The following is a 19,504-nucleotide window of genomic DNA, read 5'->3' on the forward strand; positions in this document are numbered from 1 at the left end:
CGGGGATTCGAACTCGCGACCCACAGCTTGCGAGACGAGCGCCCTAACCACCTGGTCATGCCGAGCCTTTATTCATATAAAAAATTAACAACTCACAGACTTCGGGTTTTGTTTTGAAAGAAGTTTTACAATCCTCTCGAATTATAAACATTAATAATATATTACACATACAATTGTGGTCATCATTTTGCTTTTCTGAAGAAACTACAGCGCTTGGCATATGTTTGAACATTGTATTATATATATATATATATTTATGTCATAACACCCAAAAACATATAATTGAGATATATTTCTATCGACCCGCTTTGCTTTCTCAAAGGATCCACAGTAACATTTACAATGTGGAAACCTTGTGTATTGTATCGAAGGTAAGTTAGTACCAGAGAACGGGACAAGGGTCTAATCCCTTAGACTTCAAGTATTACTTTTTGTGGCCTTTGTTAGCCTTCATCTCATAGTGCCGAACGTTCTAATACGATCGTTATATTCCCCTGGGAAGATAGTGTTTCACAGAGGGCAAATTGAATTTCTTCGGTATGAGATTATAAAGGAACCTGACAAGAGCGCACGAAATCCTTCGCAAGAACTGATGTTGGGAGATTTGCAGCGTGTTTTGTGAATTGTAACAAAACGATAGATGCAAGGGGATTTCTTCGGTTAGGAAAGGATATTGTCACGACTACTGTGAAGAAATTCAGTCGGCTATTGTAGCTGACTCTTTCATGGTATAGTGCTTGTCTTGAACATGTTGAGGTTTTAATCATTCATGTTATGTTTTCTCAAGACTTACTCATGTTTTAGATAAACTACTTTGTCTTCTGTCCAGGAGTAAAACTTAACCTCATTCACTATTCGCTCATATATATTTCTTTTGCTCGTACTCTATATATTTTTGGTCTATATATTGTAATATTGAATAACTTAATTGTAAACATTTTAGGATACTTAACACAGTAACACTATCTTCGTTAAACTAAACTGAAAATACTTTGATAAGTTTTAGTTAATTTTGTAAAATATTTTAACTAAAGAAAAATTCTAAACACTACATGAAAAAATTTAAGCATTACGATTTTATAAACACAATAAGACATAAATTGTTCAATCTACATGTTTCGGTGAGAAAATGTAGATCGCGCAAGCTGAAATTAATTTGTGAAAGCTCCTTTTAACAGCATTCACTTCATAATATATTTTACAATAGTATTTTAAAATTTGTACACCGATATTTAAACTTTCATGTATGTTAGACATGCTTATATTATTGTATTTCTGGTTCTGGTATCTCATAAACATCTTTATTCATAACTATTTGTTGTTTTTAAATTTAACGACAAATCTTGTCAGGAAAAAGATAAGTTGTAGAAAAACACTACTTATCAGTTCATAATTCTTTCATATGAAATACGACGTTCATAAAATGCTTTACATTTAAATCCGTTACATACGTATATATGTTTAAATGTATGTTAATTTTTATGGTCATTCAATAACTACAAAATCAAATTTTGATATTAGCATATATAATCTTTCAATTTTCTTATATTACAAATAAAGACAAGAACATAAGTCTTGCAACTTACAAAAGAAAACATAATATTTGAACATATACTAAACATGAAAACATAGTGATAGTTATGGATAACGGTATTAAACGTGCTGAAGCTAACACTGATGATGATGATTTAAAACTCACACTAACAGCACCTCAACGATGGAATAAAATATGATTTGTTTTCCTTTTCTTCTGTACAACATATGTTGCCTGCTTCTTTTATGTGTTAAAAATTCTCTAAATAGTAATCGAATAGAGCTACTACATCTTATTGATATATAAAAGTTACACTATTGAATTTGGAAAACCCAATAAGTAAAATCCATTTGAATCCCTAATTACATTTATATTGTTACAATAAGATGATTAATAATTCAAATTACTTCCTTGTTTATTGGCCATTGAGGGGCCTTCAGTAGAAATAGTTTATAACAGCATTTCATGTATATATGTACGCCGCTCAACACATCATACTTTGCCAGCTTATATTGTGGGACAAACTGTAAAACTTAATTTATGATATTTTGACACTAAAGTTAGAAACAAATACGACTTTTATTATCCAGATAATAATGGAAAAACAATTTTATTTCAGCCAACGTTTCGCCATTGCAGTTTCGATAGGGCTAGTAATACAATCACTAGAGTGATTTTCTAGTTTCATACCATTCAAATAATATTTCACTCAGACTTGTAATGTTTATACAGTAAGGCAGTAACTTTCATGATTATGCTATTCTTATGTTAAAAGAAGAACTGAAAAAAAAGCTAACTGAGCTGAATCGAATTTTAAGGATTCGGAGTAAGATCACAAAAATATACACAGAGAATTGATGAAGTGAAGATTGAAGGTTGGCACATTCGCGTCCATTATCTTAGCTGTACAGGGGAACCAACCGACAAGCAATGGCTCGGGTTCGAATTCCACTTACACTTGTTTCGTTTGGTTTTTAAACATGTTCAAATGGAATACATAAAACGGCATGCTTTTTAAAAAATTCACAAGCGGTGAAAATCTTAGAATAATTTTTTTGTTGATATATGTATCTTGTGAGCTGTTTGTAGTATGTTAGGGACGGTAATTGATATCGCTTTTAAAATACGTAAGATAAAAACAGATAAACGTAATCGAAAACAAAACAATCCTGAATAATCGGAGAGTTTTCGGAAGGTAGATCTAAAATTGGTAAATGCTGCTGAACAAAAATGCCCCGTTACAAATATCATACCTGTTTTAAAGGCTGGCTTGAAAAATCAATGTCAACATAATGTTTTGTATTCTCAGGGTTTTATTAGTATATACCTTAGGAAATACACACTTTCTATGTATGCTTTATTTAACTTCAGTGAAAGCAGAGGTACTACATTTTCTTACGATTTTACTCTGCGGGCACTTTTATATACATAATGCAATACTTTCTTGACATTGAAGACATATCTGAAGTTTTAACTTGTTGCAGGTATTTACTTTTCTTTTCTCAGTAAACATCTTGCAATATTTTTACACGTTTTAGCATTTGTTATGTTTCCATACTGTTAATTGATGTATTCCGATTTAATAATAGTAGCAATTACTTTAATTGGGAATATCTTAAAATAGCACTTGGGCGTTAATTAACAATGACAAGGGAAAACAAACATAATGGTTAGGTAATTGCTTTGTCTAACAGAGATTTGAAACCAAGTTTACAGTCACTATAACAATGCACATTATACTGTGTTGTGCTATATAGCCTATAAACGCCAACAATCACCGACTAACAGATGATAAAGCTATCGTTGCTCTGAAATGGTTTTAAATAATAGCAGCAATTCAAACGTCTGCAGAGTTGGGTATTTCAAACTCACTGATGAACAATGATTACTTCATTGTATGATATATAATGAATTACTGTGATGTATACAAACAGCTCATTAACTTTCTCACACAGTTTATTACATTCGTTGCCAAAATCATTTTAAATAATGATAATGAGTGTTTTCATACTATCAGTATACTTTACCACTGTTACGCTTATATACGGGAAAGTTGTATCAAATATTTAAACTATTTTCAGTTATATCGACTCATAGTAATTCAATTCGTATTTTCTTTGATTCATACTGATATGAAGTTTAAGTTTTCATTACAATTTATATATATGTTTAAGTTGTTTTTTTCATTGTTACTGTGAATGTACTTCAGATATGAACAATTCTTCTAAACATTTCTGTACTGGAAACCTTTTTATTATCGCCAGTTCAACTCTGATGTAATTAAAGAATGTAGCATGCTTGAGCAGACACACGTTTTTGATCGAAAAGCTGAAAAACGTGAATGCTCAAACTGACAAGAAACGGGGCTGTTTCATATTGTTGTGAGGGGTGGAAGAGCATGAAGGTGGGTGTATGAACTGGTAGTTAAACCAGGGAAACTTCATCTTTACCTGTAATTTGATAAACAGCGACAGTTTCTGTCATCGATCTTTGAAATAAGGTGATGCTAAAAACTCAGCCAGTTATAGAATAATATAAACCTGATATGAACGTAAGATATCTCATATTGCATAATAAAATATGTATATTTATAGTTGTGAAAAATACATGTTATTTTTAGCCTAATTGCGTTTTATAGAAATATATTTCACAACTACCGTGCAACTGATGTGTGCATTTATTTACACAGACAAAAGAAAGGTAACAACTGAAATGTGAGTCATTTTTGAAAAGAATGCTTTTTCAACCACCATTACGTAGGTTTTACAAAACATGGTGATCCTATGTAATGTTACAACAGAAAAATGCCCGTAGAAACAGATGATGTATGTGAATTCTAAAGAAAGTTCGAAACTAACTCTATAAGTTCCCAGTCTATGTGTTCCGGATATGGTAATATCTCATTCTTTTGCGTTATCCAAAGATGATGCCCCACGTGATCTGACAGACAAATAAAAAAAGGAATCTCATTGGTCCTCACATCGACTGTCAGTGTTTACAGCTTTATACAAAATGTTAAATAAAAAACAGTAGGTTTGTTGTTTACAAGCCTTCTTAAGGACGATACATTAAAATAAGTCACAAAACATAACTTATCTCAAGTTGAGTTTCCTCAGTGGGACGTTTTGCTAAAGGAATGTTATAATATTTGGCATCTCCGTAGAGTATTGGGTCCTTTCAAAGTTTTGGAGTTTTATATATAGATTGTTTTAGTAAAATCTTCGATTACTTTTGGTGTTATGATAAGGCTATCTATCATAAGCCCTTAAAGACAAATTTGCGATTTTTCCCTCTTGATCCATGTGAGAGTAACAGGTTCCAGCTCAGATAAAATGTGGTTGTGGTCAATCAAATTTACCTTTTCTACTTAATTGACAGCTCAAAAGTCATCTACAGATTCTCGTTCAAATTGTCCAAAATGTGAAACCGACCTTATAATGTTTGCAACATTTCTAAAATGTTTCGAATTCGATTTTTAATGCTTTAAAGTTTTAAATTAAAAGTAAAAAATATATTAAGATGCATGATTTTATTTATGTTTTTTTGCTTTTTAAGTTGTTGTTTGAATGAGTCGAAACTTTTCCTCAAATATGCTATATTTTCTCAATTCTGAACACGACGGTTTTATCAAAGATAATTACAAAAAATCACTAAGGCTATTTCAAAGAAAAGCTATATTCTATGTGCACGACACAAATGTTAAAAGAACAAAATGCTTTGTATTTATTAAAATGTATTCATTTATTTTGCAAGAATTCTAACGTTTTCTAAACTGTCATGATTCGGTATAAATATTCGTTTTTGTCTTTAAAACAAATCCATGTTTTATGTTAAATGTATCACGACAACACTGTGTTACTAACATAAAAAGCACTTGTAGAGCGATCGATAACAGTAATTATGCATAATCTACTAGAGCTATGTCAATAATGAGGTACATAGCCCCAACAGTAATTAGTCTTCTCTACTAGTTGTATTCTCTTCAGTGGGGACGATATTATGTCTGTGAGATCTTATCTATCATCTCAATTAACGCTGATTACTTGCGGTGAATGATACACACACATATAATCAATACGTCAAAGTCATGTTTGTATCATTGTATTCTAAAGTATAAATATTGAATCGATATTCTCAGTCGCACGTGACTCAAGGTACACATATATTAAATATCCATGATGTCATTGCTCACCCATCAAAATTCAGTTTATTTAGTACTCAATAATTTCTTTTTTGCTTCAGCAAACTACAAATACTACCATAACTTAACTATATACAATAAAACTTTAATCGTTGAATGTTTTAGTCTCATAAAATACTATGTATAAATATTATTGGATCAAACGCTGTTCACCTAATGTCAAAATTTTTTGTTTCTATATGAACAGAATAGTAACTAATTTTAGTGAGTTTTATGTTCTATTTCAGTTAGGTGATATTCACCTAGTAAGTGCAAAGGTAACTAAGTTTTTTTGTTTTTCATATGTAACTGAATTGGTTACTTTAACTTCGAATGCATTTTAGCACCTTTATTATTCATTGTTTCTTGACAGGCGTACCAAATCGGCCAACACTTAATTTAAGTCTGAACCTGAACACAGCGAACGCCCCCAAAAGGGCTCGTCAGCAACTGTTTTTCAGTTTTGGTTGCCCGGTGCTGAGTGCTGTTGGTGAAACAGTTGATCCTAACATTCCACTGGAGAGACAAGGGTGCGTATCCAATTTATAATACCACTGAATACAACTAAATGGGTCTTAAGATCAATTATTCATTATAACTGTATTGAAATGATCGAAAAGGAAAACACTGGTAGACATTTTACTGAGTACCTTAAGATATTCTACAAACAGTTTAGAATTGTCACATTTATCTCTTTGAAAATGTAACATAATTATTTTTGCTATTAAAATAAGGTTATCGTTCATGTACAATTACCTCACAAAATTCAGGTTATCAGAGAATTGAATTCGACTGGGTGTCTAAATATCGAAGTAATTTATGGTCTCAAACAAGAATATACGCTCTTTAAGAAAAATGACACCTCGTAAGTGGCGCTGTGAAAATAACTTTCCCTTGTGTGACCCATAGTGACAAAAGAAAGCAAAACCAAGACCTGACATAGTAAAAATAAAGGATCAGTCATTGCGAACAGTTTTATTTTATATATAATTCAGAGAAAACATTTCTATTTTTGAACATATTTAATTCATTGCTTCCGAAGTATTTTGGTTATTGAGGACCAAAGAAAGATAAGATTATTTTTGAACATGTTTAATTCATTGCTTCCGAAGTATTTTGGTTATTGAGGACCAAAGAAAGATAAGATTATTTTCAATTTTCTTACCGTATTATTGATGAAACTACACCGTTAATATTTGTTGATTTCCAACTAATTCATTTACAGTTTTTTTTATAAAAATCGAAAGCTTCTAATGTGTAACGTGAAATAATGTTTTTCTTTCAAGCAGGTGGTATCACGGGTCTATAAATAGAATAGACGCAGAAAAGCTTTTGAGGAATTTGAAAGAAGGAAGTTATCTCGTCCGAAACAGCAAAAGCTCAAAAGGAAAATTCTCTTTATCTCTCAAGTTAGTTAATCGCCTTATTTTTTCTAATTAATAATAACAATAAAAAAAAACACTTAGTTGATTGCATGCTAGGTATTCAGTGATATCTCATAGTTGCGTTTTTTGTTTATGTTATTACGAAATTCCAAGTGTTTTTTTAAAGTTAACAGTGTTTTGAGCATTATGGAGAAATATTTGTTGCTATTTGTATTTTTCAGTTCAACATAAGTGAAGATAAGAGTTATATTCAACTTTAGCTTGAGGAGCTATATGATTAGGATTTATTAATGGCTTGATATAACATCAGAGTACTGAATAATACACTGATTTATAATATTACTGTATCTTTCTAGATTCAATGAAAAGCTATTAAAAATGTCCTTTCAAATGAAATTTCGCTGTTTATTTTCTGCATTTTTAAAGACAAAAAGAAGATGACACAGCAATAACATGATTTATTTATTTAGTTCAATTCAGAGAAAGTTCGTTGAAAATAATGACTTCCCTCCTCAATAATTGTATTTTTTTAACAGACCTTACGTTTACGAGCTCGCAAACAACAACTTCAGTTTTGTTGGAAAATATTCCCATTGAAAGTTGGTTCAAGTGCATCAGTATTTTACTTTTCAGCCAGATGAATAGGGAGCACAAGGAACTTAAACTCTTTGCTATCTAGCCAGACGTTTTTATGTAACACGAGGCTTTGAGGCTCTCCTGGAGTGTTCAAGTAGTAGTGTACTGTTTTACTACATCAGTAGGTGTACTTAGACAGTCAACAAATGTTATGAGCCCTTTGAACAAGTACTGTTTTCCTTGCCTCGCTCACCATATGAAACAAACTACCAGACAAACTTTGTAGGAAGTATAAAATCATTAAGTTTTCTTGAATCCTACAATGGAAAAGAATATTAATCATGTTTTTTGTTGTTGGATAGTCCTATTCTTGATGAGTAATCACAAAAAAAAACAGGAAAGTAACAAAAACTTCTGACTTAGTTGCTGGTTTCTATTATCATTATTTTTCTTAGTCAGTAGAGCAAGTTAATACTTATGCAAATTATGCATTGTCATAGCAAACAAAGTGTCCTCAGATCTTTTAGGACGATTATCCTTTAATTGTATATCATACCCATTGAATGTTTGGCGCTGAATATACTGTGTCAAAAACAGTAAAGAACTTTATAATTAAGTTAATGTAATTATAACTTGCATTTGTTAAAACATTACGGATTGTAGAATGCTCCAGGAAAAGAAATCAATGTAAGGATGACTCACTCGATAATAAAACTACTATAAGATGTGTTTCAAAATAGTATGAACTTTGCATTTCAAAAACTAATTATAACAAGTTACTCAAAACTGAGAAAGTTTAAGGATTTTCTTTCACTAGCATGTACTATTGATCTTTCTGAGTCAATCATTATTGGTTCATGAACAACTATTAACTTTGTCTTTTTACGAAATAACAGACACGTGAGCGATATTACCGTGTCTGGCACCAAAAATGTGGCGCCTCGGAGGTGAAAAAAAGACATTAGCCTTTTTCTCTACAAATTGAAGTAAACAAGCCTTTTTGTTTATTACCTTATTGGTCAGTAAGCAAGCATTAGGATCACGTGCTTGCGAAATGTGTGCTGGAAATTATAAATGCTGAGTAAAAAAACACGAAAAAATAACTTCATTGATCACAAAAAAACAACAACAATAAAAAAAACATGAGGACGAAAACTTTAGTCTGTTGTTCTCTACTTCCATATTTGTGAACAACGCAAATAGTGTTTTTAAAGAAGCACAATGAAATTAGATAGGCTAATAGAGTTGGTAATACAATATAGGCTATCTGGAGAAGCGTTGTGCAGTACGTCTTGTGTTTCACCTGTTAAGGTTGGAGATCTAAAACATATTGTAGAAAAAAACAAAAACGCAGGCACATTAGCAACCACGCGCATATTTAGACTACATTCAGCAGTATATAACGTGAGCACACAAATACGTATGAAGTGCTTCAGTTTATATGCTCGTTCGTAAATCTTTACATAAATTAAGTTCACTATTGTATTTAGTAGCACTGTGGAACTAAAAAGTATAACACATTGTGTATAAAGTTCAACAAACCGTAACTTTATACAGTGTAATAGAGACAAAATTATGCCAAACAAAGGCCTTTCAATCCTCTTTCTCATGTTATGTTAATCCTTTCCTAAAAGTTAATACCCTTGGTTAATTTGACTTCCCAGTACGTTCATTAACTAATGTCAAGGCAGACTGAACAGCTAATGATCCAACCTATCACTTTGATCTTTGATTGAAATGTTAACTCTCTAGAAAACACTGTATTTGTGTCAGTGATATTTTTTAACTTTGCGTTTGATTGTTTTCCTTAGTCCTTATCATGTTGACACACTTGGTTAGTGTTCTACTTTCGAGCCGTTACCGAGCTAACTTGTAGCGAGTATATATATATTGAACCATAAGTACCACAAAGGTAATAAAAGCAAGCCAGTGCCGTTGGATTGTAATTAACCTAAGGATTTTACTGCGCATTTGTTAAGGCTTGAAATGCTTCAATGACTGACAGCAGTAATCAAGACATCCAGTGAATTAATCAATGCTAACTAAAAGAAAGAAAGACAAAGGAGTGACACCATTGTAGTACTAGTCTCCTATACGTCTTCATTTGTTTTAGTGTTTAGTGGCTTGCTATTATTAGACAGGAAAAGATTTGCAAAAAAGTCTAGAATTACAAGTGATAAAAATACTTTTATTTCATTTCTTTCACAATACTTCATTATTAGTACATATGTTTAAAAAGGCCTCTATAATTGCGTGTTAGTAAGCTCTTATAATTAGCTCACGTTGAGCTACCCTGAAATGTAGTAGCTTAGATGATAAGTACACAAAGGTCATCCATTAATTATACAGTAGTATCACCTAACTTACTTCTCAAGTGTGATTGGTCAAAATTATTCTCGTACAACTACCGTCAGCACTTTTTTCGAAAGACTTATTATTTGAATACGATATAACATTGAAGGCGTTTCACACTGAAATACATTCTTTTTAATTAAATTCTGTGATTAACCATGTTTTACTTTTTAAGTGCCCCCCGTTGCTCAGTGGCAAGTATGCAGTATTCCGGTGCTAAAATACGGGTTTTGATACCTGTGGTGGGCAGAGCACAGATAGCCCCTTGTGTAGTTTTGCACTTAAGAACAATGAAACCTAACGTTTTTAAATGATTTTTGTTTATCATAAAAACCGATATTTAAATTTTAAGCGATTTTTTCATGTTAAAAACATATTTTAGTTTTTGTGGTAATTTGAGTTTATCTAGTGCATACAAATAAAATTAAAAAAGTATCTCATTTATTATTATCATTTAATAACCTTTCAATTAATTATTTTCTAGTACTTTTCAGCTATAAGTACTTTATTGGATTTAGACGTTGTTAAACACACATTTCTGTAACAACAACACTTATGTATAAAACCACGGCGTGCCTGCACTGATAATAATGTCAACTAATTCAATACAGCCAGTGGTACAACTGGAACGTCTCATTCATAATTCATGTGTTTTCGCAGGAGTGCCAAAGGCTTCATGCACATGAAAATCGTCCACAGCGACGAGAAGTTTATCCTAGGTCAATTCGGAAGGCCGTTCGACAATGTGCCGGAGATGGTCCATCATTACTCCGTGAACAAGCTGCCGATCAAGGGGGCAGAACACATGTCTCTGCTTCACCCTGTCATCGACCAGCTCCTATAAAACTACAAAAGCCGATGACGTAAAAAGTACTTACAAAAAACCTCCTCTTGAGTAAATTTACTGAATTTGATCATTAAGTGAATGTTTCAACCTTGTTGAACAGTTTCTAGTTGTTAGAATAGAACAGGCATATGGTTTGTAAGCTCAAGAGTTTCTTGTTACTACCAAGAATTATTCGTTACATGTTGTACTATACGTGAAGATATATCCTGCTTCGAAAATAGAAAATGGGTAAAAATATGTGTGGATGGAACTGATTTTGTTTTATAAATACAAAGGCATGAGTGCCAACTTCACATTAGTATTAAAGTACTGTAATGGGTAAAAATATGTGTGGATGGAACTGATTTTGTTTTATAAATACAAAGGCATGAGTGCCAACTTCACATTAGTATTAAAGTACTGTAACTATTTGTCTCTTCGTCAGTTTTTGTTTATTGTTCATAAATTAAGTAAATTCAATTATATCTTAAGTGCTACTGTAGTGTTTCCACAAACAGTGGTTATTGAAGAAAAAAAAAGCATTTTATAAGTGTTCGTTTAAAAGAAAAACTAGAAATAAACATAATATTTCGTTGTAAACAGCATATTGACTACTTTTAACAATATTTTCTCACCGCTTTTGGATGACAAATTCGTAAAGAAACTTTCGTTTAAATCAAAATAATGTTTTTTTTAATAGAAAAGTTCAGTGTTTTCTTAACACCTGACTAAATCGGATACATTATTGATGTGATATATGTTAGAGTTATATATGAATGTGTAGTTTTATAACGATTACAAAATCATTTACAAACTTGTTTCACAGAAAGAAAAACTTAAGATTTAAGATCTCTGGAATTTAATTACATACTTTACAATATTTTTGATTTAATTTCCATATGTATATAAATACTCTTAAAACAACAAGTTAAGTCTAATACAATATTATACAGTTATATACATTAATTTTACTTTTATAACTCATTGAATACTTTATGCGAATTCATTAGGAAGAAAGATAGTGTTTGAAAATTTAATGTATAAAGAATATTAACGGTTAGAGACGGCTTGAATGGGTAATGAAAAAAAACTTTAATATAAGTTTAACATAACAGCAAATGTACAACGTTTCGACAAGGTTTTGTCATCATCTGGTACGTTAGGCTGGGCTGCATTGTTGTGTTTCACTTCACGTTGTTGTAGTTTCCTTAGTTGATCTAGTTTCTTATTGTGTATAGACTTCTTTTCTTGATTCAACAATGAATTGTTTTGGTTGATAGCGCCTTGTATATTGCCGTAATCATCTGGTTTGAGGTAGCAGGCTAGTTGGTGGTCTAATTTCTGTTTGAGTTTTTGTAAATAGTCCAGTTCTTGATATTTGGAGTTCAGGATTGCTTTTAGGAGTTTTTTCTGCATGTTTTGGATAATACATGAAAACTGGTTTAAGTTTTTCCATAACTTGACCTTCACAAATTTAGGAATCAGCTTTTCAGAGCGGTACTGTCTAGGAAGGAAATATCGTTTCTCTTTTTTGATGATTTTTATATTCAGGTTACGTAGTTTAAAGATGGTTTCACGGTATGATTGGTTTATGGTAGTGGATTGGTGAGAGAACATACTTAAAAAGTTATACATGGAATAACAAAGATAAACGTTTAGATTTACACAACCTCGATTAATCGCCGTGATGAATTCAAATTCGATGACGAGGAACCCACTTTGAGACTAATAATGGTTGGAGACGGCTTGAATGGGTAATGAAGAAAAACTTTAATATAAGTTTAACATAACAGCAAATGTACAACGTTTCGTCAAGGTTTTATCATCATCAGGTACTATTATTAATCTCAACGTGGGTTCCTCGTCATCGAAGTATAAAGAATATGATATTGATCCATAAGTATGTAAGATTTCTACCTATTTTAATGAGTTATTAAGAATTTGGATAGCCAGTTTCAAAAAATATTGATAATGATGTGTTTAATACGCGAACTAAATGTTTTTTATCGTGAAACGTCGACACAGGATGGTAATCAGGAGACTCTGGGAGTATTATTTTTCTTCTTTTTTTTCCAATACACAGGATGGTAATCAGGAGACTCTGGGAGTATTATTTTTCTTCTTTTTTTTCCAATACACAGGATGGTAATCAGGAGACTCTGGGAGTATTATTTTTCTTCTTTTTTTCCAATACATCGTTCGCTAATACTCTTTGTATGACATTTTTTTGTAAAATATCGACATAGTAATTGTTTCACTGAATTTGTTGTTTTTTGTTAACTGATGGCAAATATATGTTGGTTTAAGCAATACAGATATAAAAGATATTCCAAATACTTTATTTGTTTACAGAGTGGTAAAGCTTAATGAAGTCTAATTTTATGAATGTATAGATCTAAATTGTTATCAGCAGTCTTTGCGCATTTCATTTATGAAAATGTTCAACGTTTTGAATAATATCTATGTATGTTTTTAAGTTATGTGTTAAGTTATATCTTTGAACGACTGTTGTCATTATGATATCGTAGAATATTCTATTTGTTGTTATTATCTGCTAAAATTGTAGAATTGTAAATCAAAAAAATATTTTTGTCTAATTGATGCTTTAATATACAATACTCATTATTAGCTTTTCAATCTGACAAATTTCTTGATGAACTGCGTTGAATGAAACAAAATTTAACACAAATGCCAATGAACTTCTTGATGAACTGCGTCGAATAAAGCATATTGTAACACAAATGGCATTTTTTTATGATTCTTTTAGGCCGAGAAAAATCATTTGGCAAATGCCTAGAATGAATTATTATTACCAAGTAAATTACGAGGAGGTAAATTAAGGCAAATTCTTAATGAAAATATATGAATAACTTACAAATAATGTCCATCGACGGACTCATTAATTTCATGCAACAGAAAAAATGGTTAAAGTTACAAATCTGTCAATTTCTATTGAAATCTGAGATTTCTTTTGTAATTATTGCATTAGAGAAAGAACGGGAGAATAGGTGTTATTTTTGAGAGATCAAAAACATTTTATAGATGTTTGAAAAGTCTGTGATGACTTTGAATATTTGTTGAAAGTATGCGTATTCATTGCCTGATTTTATGAAATTGTCAATATATAATTTTCATGGACGTTATTGAAGACTTCCTTGTTCATTTCTATAATTCATTCTGAACAGTATGCTATTCAGAAAACATTTTTTCGTATTCCAAATCAATCTTTCAAAACACACTTAAATTCTAGATTGAAATGAACTAATTTTAGAATAAGCAATAAAATTCTATAGTTAATTGTAAGACATATAAAAAAATCCACTAATACATGTATGTCACCGATTTCAAATTAGCTAAGTGCAATAAAGCCTAAACTATAACTTGGAAGCAACACGTGGCCTGTTTCGTAGGGCCGGAAACCCATTGGTAATTAGTGTTACAATATACCAAATTGTTAATGCTATCTACGTTATCATCAATATCTATGTCCCTTAGGATTTACGAAAGACAACATCTCATTAAAATTAACAGTATTTACTAGTTTCATTAAGTTTGTCGTTTTCCTTGTAGCCATGTTTTAAGTGTATTTTAATTGTCAAGATTCATCTTAATTTTGTGAGCTGTGTTGTTCTACGTTCTTATAACATCCATAAATGTTTCAGGGCTTTTACTGTAAATGTGCTATAGTTTTACAAGTTTTAAATTAGAGAACTAGATTTTTTGACAAAGCACAAAAAATAAGGATATCTTATTATCTTGTTTATCTTTTGTGTCTATCTTAAGCCTTTAAGTAATTAAAAATTTAATTTTCTAGAGAAGAAAAGCGATACATGTGTTTTTCAGATTACATGTACTATGAAAACAAACATTTCAGGCCTGGGCTTAACGGCGATTTCCTCAGAGTTGGTGCTTGAACCTTACGACTATAACAACCTAAGCCTACTATAAATGACTATAACAATCTAAACTTACTATAAATGCCAAGAAACATCAAAAAGAAAATCAAATGTTAAGAGAATAAAAGTTTAAATAAATATTAATTTCGTGCCCAAAAATGTTTTCCCACAAAATGAATGGAAACTAGTTTTATTTCATCCCTATGCAGAATTAAAAGAGTTTTCAACTGTTATTTAATAATCAAAGTTTTACATATTCATACAAAGTGATTTGGTTAAAACTAACACTCCTCCTTTCTAGTATTTAAAAGTTTGACAAAGTTTAAAATTATGTCAACTGTAAATGTATTGTGTATGTAAAACATTCAACATATTTATAGGTGAGGAAACAACCGTTTTTAAAAATATTAGAGAAAGTCTAGTAGCAAAAATTCAATCTTGATATTACATCCAGTCTTTCCCTTATATTTTTTTAAACTGTATTAAACTGACCAGCTTGGTCAATTTCTCTCACACCTTTACAGAAGAACTCAAAAAGTGTATTTTTTGCAATGTATCATACTTTAAAATACTAGTTTAATTTAGTGAAATGTTGTGTATTTATTTTAGTTTTTTTTTCTAATAAAGTTCGAGTTACAAGCCACTTAAATTGTTTCTATAAGTTGGATTTTCAAAATGTCAACATCGATATGAAATATATTCTATATTTTAGGTAATATAATATTAATTCTATGATGTCTTTCTAAAGTTTACAACATAAACATTCAATTCTGTGAAAAATACTTCATGAAAGTTAAATCTGGTCAATCATTATTTTAATATCTAGGGCTTTTTGAATTTCATTTTTAACTTTTGGAGAAACAAAAACTTTAAAGAACTATTTGAAAAAATTTCAAAGAGAAAAATGTAATTGAAATATTTCTGGCTAGAAAATTTGTTTTTTTTTAAATCAGCTCACATAGAAAACAAAAACTATTATCTTCAATAACTGAAACATTAAAATAGCAACGCGTTCACACAAAAGGATATACGAGCGCAATTTTTGCCCTACGAGAGAACACAAAAGCATATACGAGCGCAATTTTTGCCCTACGAGAGAACACAAATAGATACAAGCAAATTTGTTTTATTTTTTACTGACTTGGAAGAGTTAACCTAATTCTTACGTACAGTTTCGCCAGCTTTTTACAACGTTCACTTTCTATAAAGAGAATAATTCATGACAAATCACAAAAAAAAGATGTAACTTAACCAAACGTTTTATTTTATAGAACTATGTAATAGACAAAAGAAGCTCAGCACTAAAATGGAAATTGTGTCTTCATGTGTTTAAACTGTAAATGTTCCTATTACAGCTTGTGTTTGGCTGTATTAATACTGTAATAAAAATAATTTAGTTATTGTAGTTTCCTTAGTGCAAAGCCATGAAATGGGTTATCACTACTCTGTCCACCTCGGGTAATCGAGCCCAGAGTTTAGCGCTGTAAGGCAGTAGTAAACTTATCGATAACTCACACTAAATACCTTACTAACCACGCCAGAATTGCAACGTAAAATATGTTTTGTATTTCAACGTTTGTGTAAGAAACTATAAGAAGACAATGAAGTCGTGAACTTCATTAAAGTGCATCAGTGGTGAGTTGTAAAAGAATAAGATTACTTTTTCATGTTCAGAAGAATAACAATTGTGGGATGGATTCACTTTACACTATGTTTTTACAGCGTTGTGACATTGAAACCTAATTAATTCTCATCATGTAATAATAAATGTTTTGACGTCGACTATATGATAACAAGTACTTCATTACCCAACAACTTATCATAGCTTTCGTTACACGGCAAGAAAAAACAAAATAAATCGTTTTTTTAGGCTACAAATACGCTGACTTGAGACAAAATGTTTTACTGTAATTCGATTATGTTATCCATTTGCCATAATTAACTGTTAAATGAATTATGGAAATTTGAGTAGAAATGTTTGTTACGCACTTGAACTGTAGTATCCAAAGTGAAACAGAGAAGTTACAAGTTTATTTAAGCAGCCGCAAAGACTATGTTAGCAAATATAGGTATAATGGTTTTTTTTTATTGTTTATTGCAAAGCTAAAATAAAGTTAAGTTAAGCGTAGTCTTTCTGAAAGACAATAAGAAGAGGACTAGAGGAAACAATTAAACCTGATCTCAGAGATCTTAATGTTCTTATTTGATCAGTTCAGGAGAAATACATATGGATGGGTAATGTATATCACAATAACATAAACACACGATTATTGACGGTTTTTTAAGAAATCAATGAAAAATTTAGGATTAATTTTTTCCCTCTAACAATAATATACTTTTCAGTCATTGTTGACGGAGAGAAATAATAATATTTTAACGAAATGCTAGATATGAGATTATATTCGCGACTGTAGAAGCGAGATAAAATGTAGCATCTGATAATATGAGTGTAACAGTAGTAATTGGAAACTGGTTGCAGTAACGTCTTGTCTTAGTAACAAACTCTATTAGTTAGGCTATTTCGAAGATAAAATGTGGCATCTGATAATATGAGAGTAACAGTAGTAATTGGAAACTGGTTGCAGTAACGTCTTGTCCTAGTAACAAACTCTATTAGTTAGGCTATTTCGAAGATAAAATGTGGCATCTGATAATATGAGAGTAACAGTAGTAATTGGAAACTGGTTGCAGTAACGTCTTGTCCTAGTAACAAACTCTATTAGTTAGGCTATTTCGAAGATAAAATGTGGCATCTGATAATATGAGAGTAACAGTAGTAATTGGAAACTGGTTGCAGTAACGTCTTGTCCTAGTAACAAACTCTATTAGTTAGGCTATTTCGAAGATAAAATGTGGCATCTGATAATATGAGAGTAACAGTAGTAATTGGAAACTGGTTGCAGTAACGTCTTGTCCTAGTAACAAACTCTATTAGTTAGGCTATTTCGAAGATAAAATGTGGCATCTGATAATATGAGAGTAACAGTAGTAATTGGAAACTGGTTGCAGTAACGTCTTGTCCTAGTAACAAACTCTATTAGTTGGGCTATTTCGAAGATAAATTAATTAAAAGATGGGTAGGTAATGATAAACTATTTTTTGTGATTAAACACGATTGCTAATTATCAAAAGGATAACCTTGAACATATTAGTCTTCATTTAGAAGACAAGAAAAGTTAATTTTGAAATATTCACTAACTTCGGTAAAATAACCTGCATGTTTCAGCATTAATGACAACAATTAGTTACTGTGTTGGGAAATAATTATACAATTATCATTTCTAATGACTAATTAACAAATGTTGGTGAACATACATACATTTATACATATATATATATATTATATTATCATCTACTTTTACTTGCTGTTCTTTACCATTTACCAAACACATGCTAGCAATGATTTCTAACGAAACTGAAGATATGTCAGATATTGGCAATGAAGCATGTAAAATCTAAACTAAAACAGGTGTAATATTTGACCAGATTTAATTATTTACTACAGTGTTGTGGAAAGATTTAGCTTTAGTTGCTTGCGTCTGTCACGGCTATAGACGATGAAGTAAAAAAAGGCACGTTCTTAATTACTACATTGTGACAAGACAATAATCCATTAATCTTCTACGTTATCTACGCTTATGTGCAAGGAGAAAGACAGCGGAGTACAGTTGTCTTCGTCTTTGACAGTACAAAGTTTGGTTAAATAATTAATACAGGGCAGCTGATAGAGGAACATGGACGTGTTCAAGAAACACAGGAATATTAACTTGTTCAAGACAAATAGGAATATTAACGTGTTCAAGAAAAACAGGAATATTAATGTGTTCAAGAAACACAGGAACATTAATGTGTTCAAGAAACACAGGAACATTAGCGTGTTCAAGTAACACAGGAACATTAGCGTGTTCTAGTAACAAAGGAGCATTAATGTATTCAAGAAGAACAACAACACCCTGCAGTGTCATATTGGATAACAGAAAGTACTTTGCGAACTATGATTTCAGTTTTGGTTGTATCTATTTTATATTATAATATACATCAGCAGCCTGTTTACTAATGTACCCCAGGAAGAAACCATCACAATTTGTGCAGATACTTCGTATGGCGGAGAAGTTCAGTGCTCTCCAATACCTAAGGACCTGTTTATTGAACTGATGAATACTGCGACACGTTCGGTGGAATTCAGCTTTAATGATATCATGTATCAACAGCTTGACGGAGTCGCCATGGGTTCTCCTCTTGGACCTACCTTAGCCAATATTTTCGTTGGTTTCCATGAAAAAGAACTATTTAACAAAGTTACCAGACCTGCTGTTTACTTCCGCTATGTAGACGACACATTTGCCATTTCTAAAACTGAACCGGAATGTGAGTGTTTCTTACAAGACCTAAACTCGTTGCACTCGGCTCTCAAATTTACTTTCGAAAAGGAACAACATAACTCTTTACCCATTCCTAGACGTCTTAATTGAAAAAGATAATTTTCGTTTTCTCACCAGTATATACAGAAAACCTACTTCTACAGGACAATACACGCGATGAGATTCTTTCAGTCCCAAAATTCGCAAAACGGACCTTATTACTACTTTAGTCCATCCGGCTCCAGTTATCTGTTCAAAATCTAAACTAAATTTCGAATTGAAGACAATTAAAACTATTTAACTAGAAAATGGGTATCCAGAACACGTCACCAATCAAATTACTTCAAGGAAAATTGCGAGCTTCTAAACTTATCCAAAATTTGGTCCTAACAAG

General features: G+C 31.4%; 1 protein-coding gene across 3 annotated transcripts in view; it reads left to right on the forward strand.

The window, feature by feature from the left end:
- Nucleotides 1-11,921, forward strand: part of LOC106470397 (mucin-4-like) — a 62,073-nt gene extending 50,152 nt beyond the window's left edge. For all 3 annotated transcript variants that reach the window (XM_022399808.1, XM_022399801.1, XM_022399793.1), the window contains 3 exons: nucleotides 6,088-6,244; nucleotides 7,004-7,123; nucleotides 10,688-11,921. In XM_022399808.1, the coding sequence (XP_022255516.1) occupies nucleotides 6,088-6,244; nucleotides 7,004-7,123; nucleotides 10,688-10,871 (461 nt within the window). In that variant the 3' untranslated portion in view covers nucleotides 10,872-11,921. The remainder of the gene's footprint in view (nucleotides 1-6,087; nucleotides 6,245-7,003; nucleotides 7,124-10,687) is intronic.
- The last annotated feature ends 7,583 nt before the right edge of the window (nucleotides 11,922-19,504 follow it).

Source organism: Limulus polyphemus, unplaced genomic scaffold (genome assembly GCF_000517525.1).
Source record: "Limulus polyphemus unplaced genomic scaffold, Limulus_polyphemus-2.1.2 Scaffold104, whole genome shotgun sequence".
Lineage (NCBI taxonomy): Eukaryota > Metazoa > Arthropoda > Merostomata > Xiphosura > Limulidae > Limulus > Limulus polyphemus.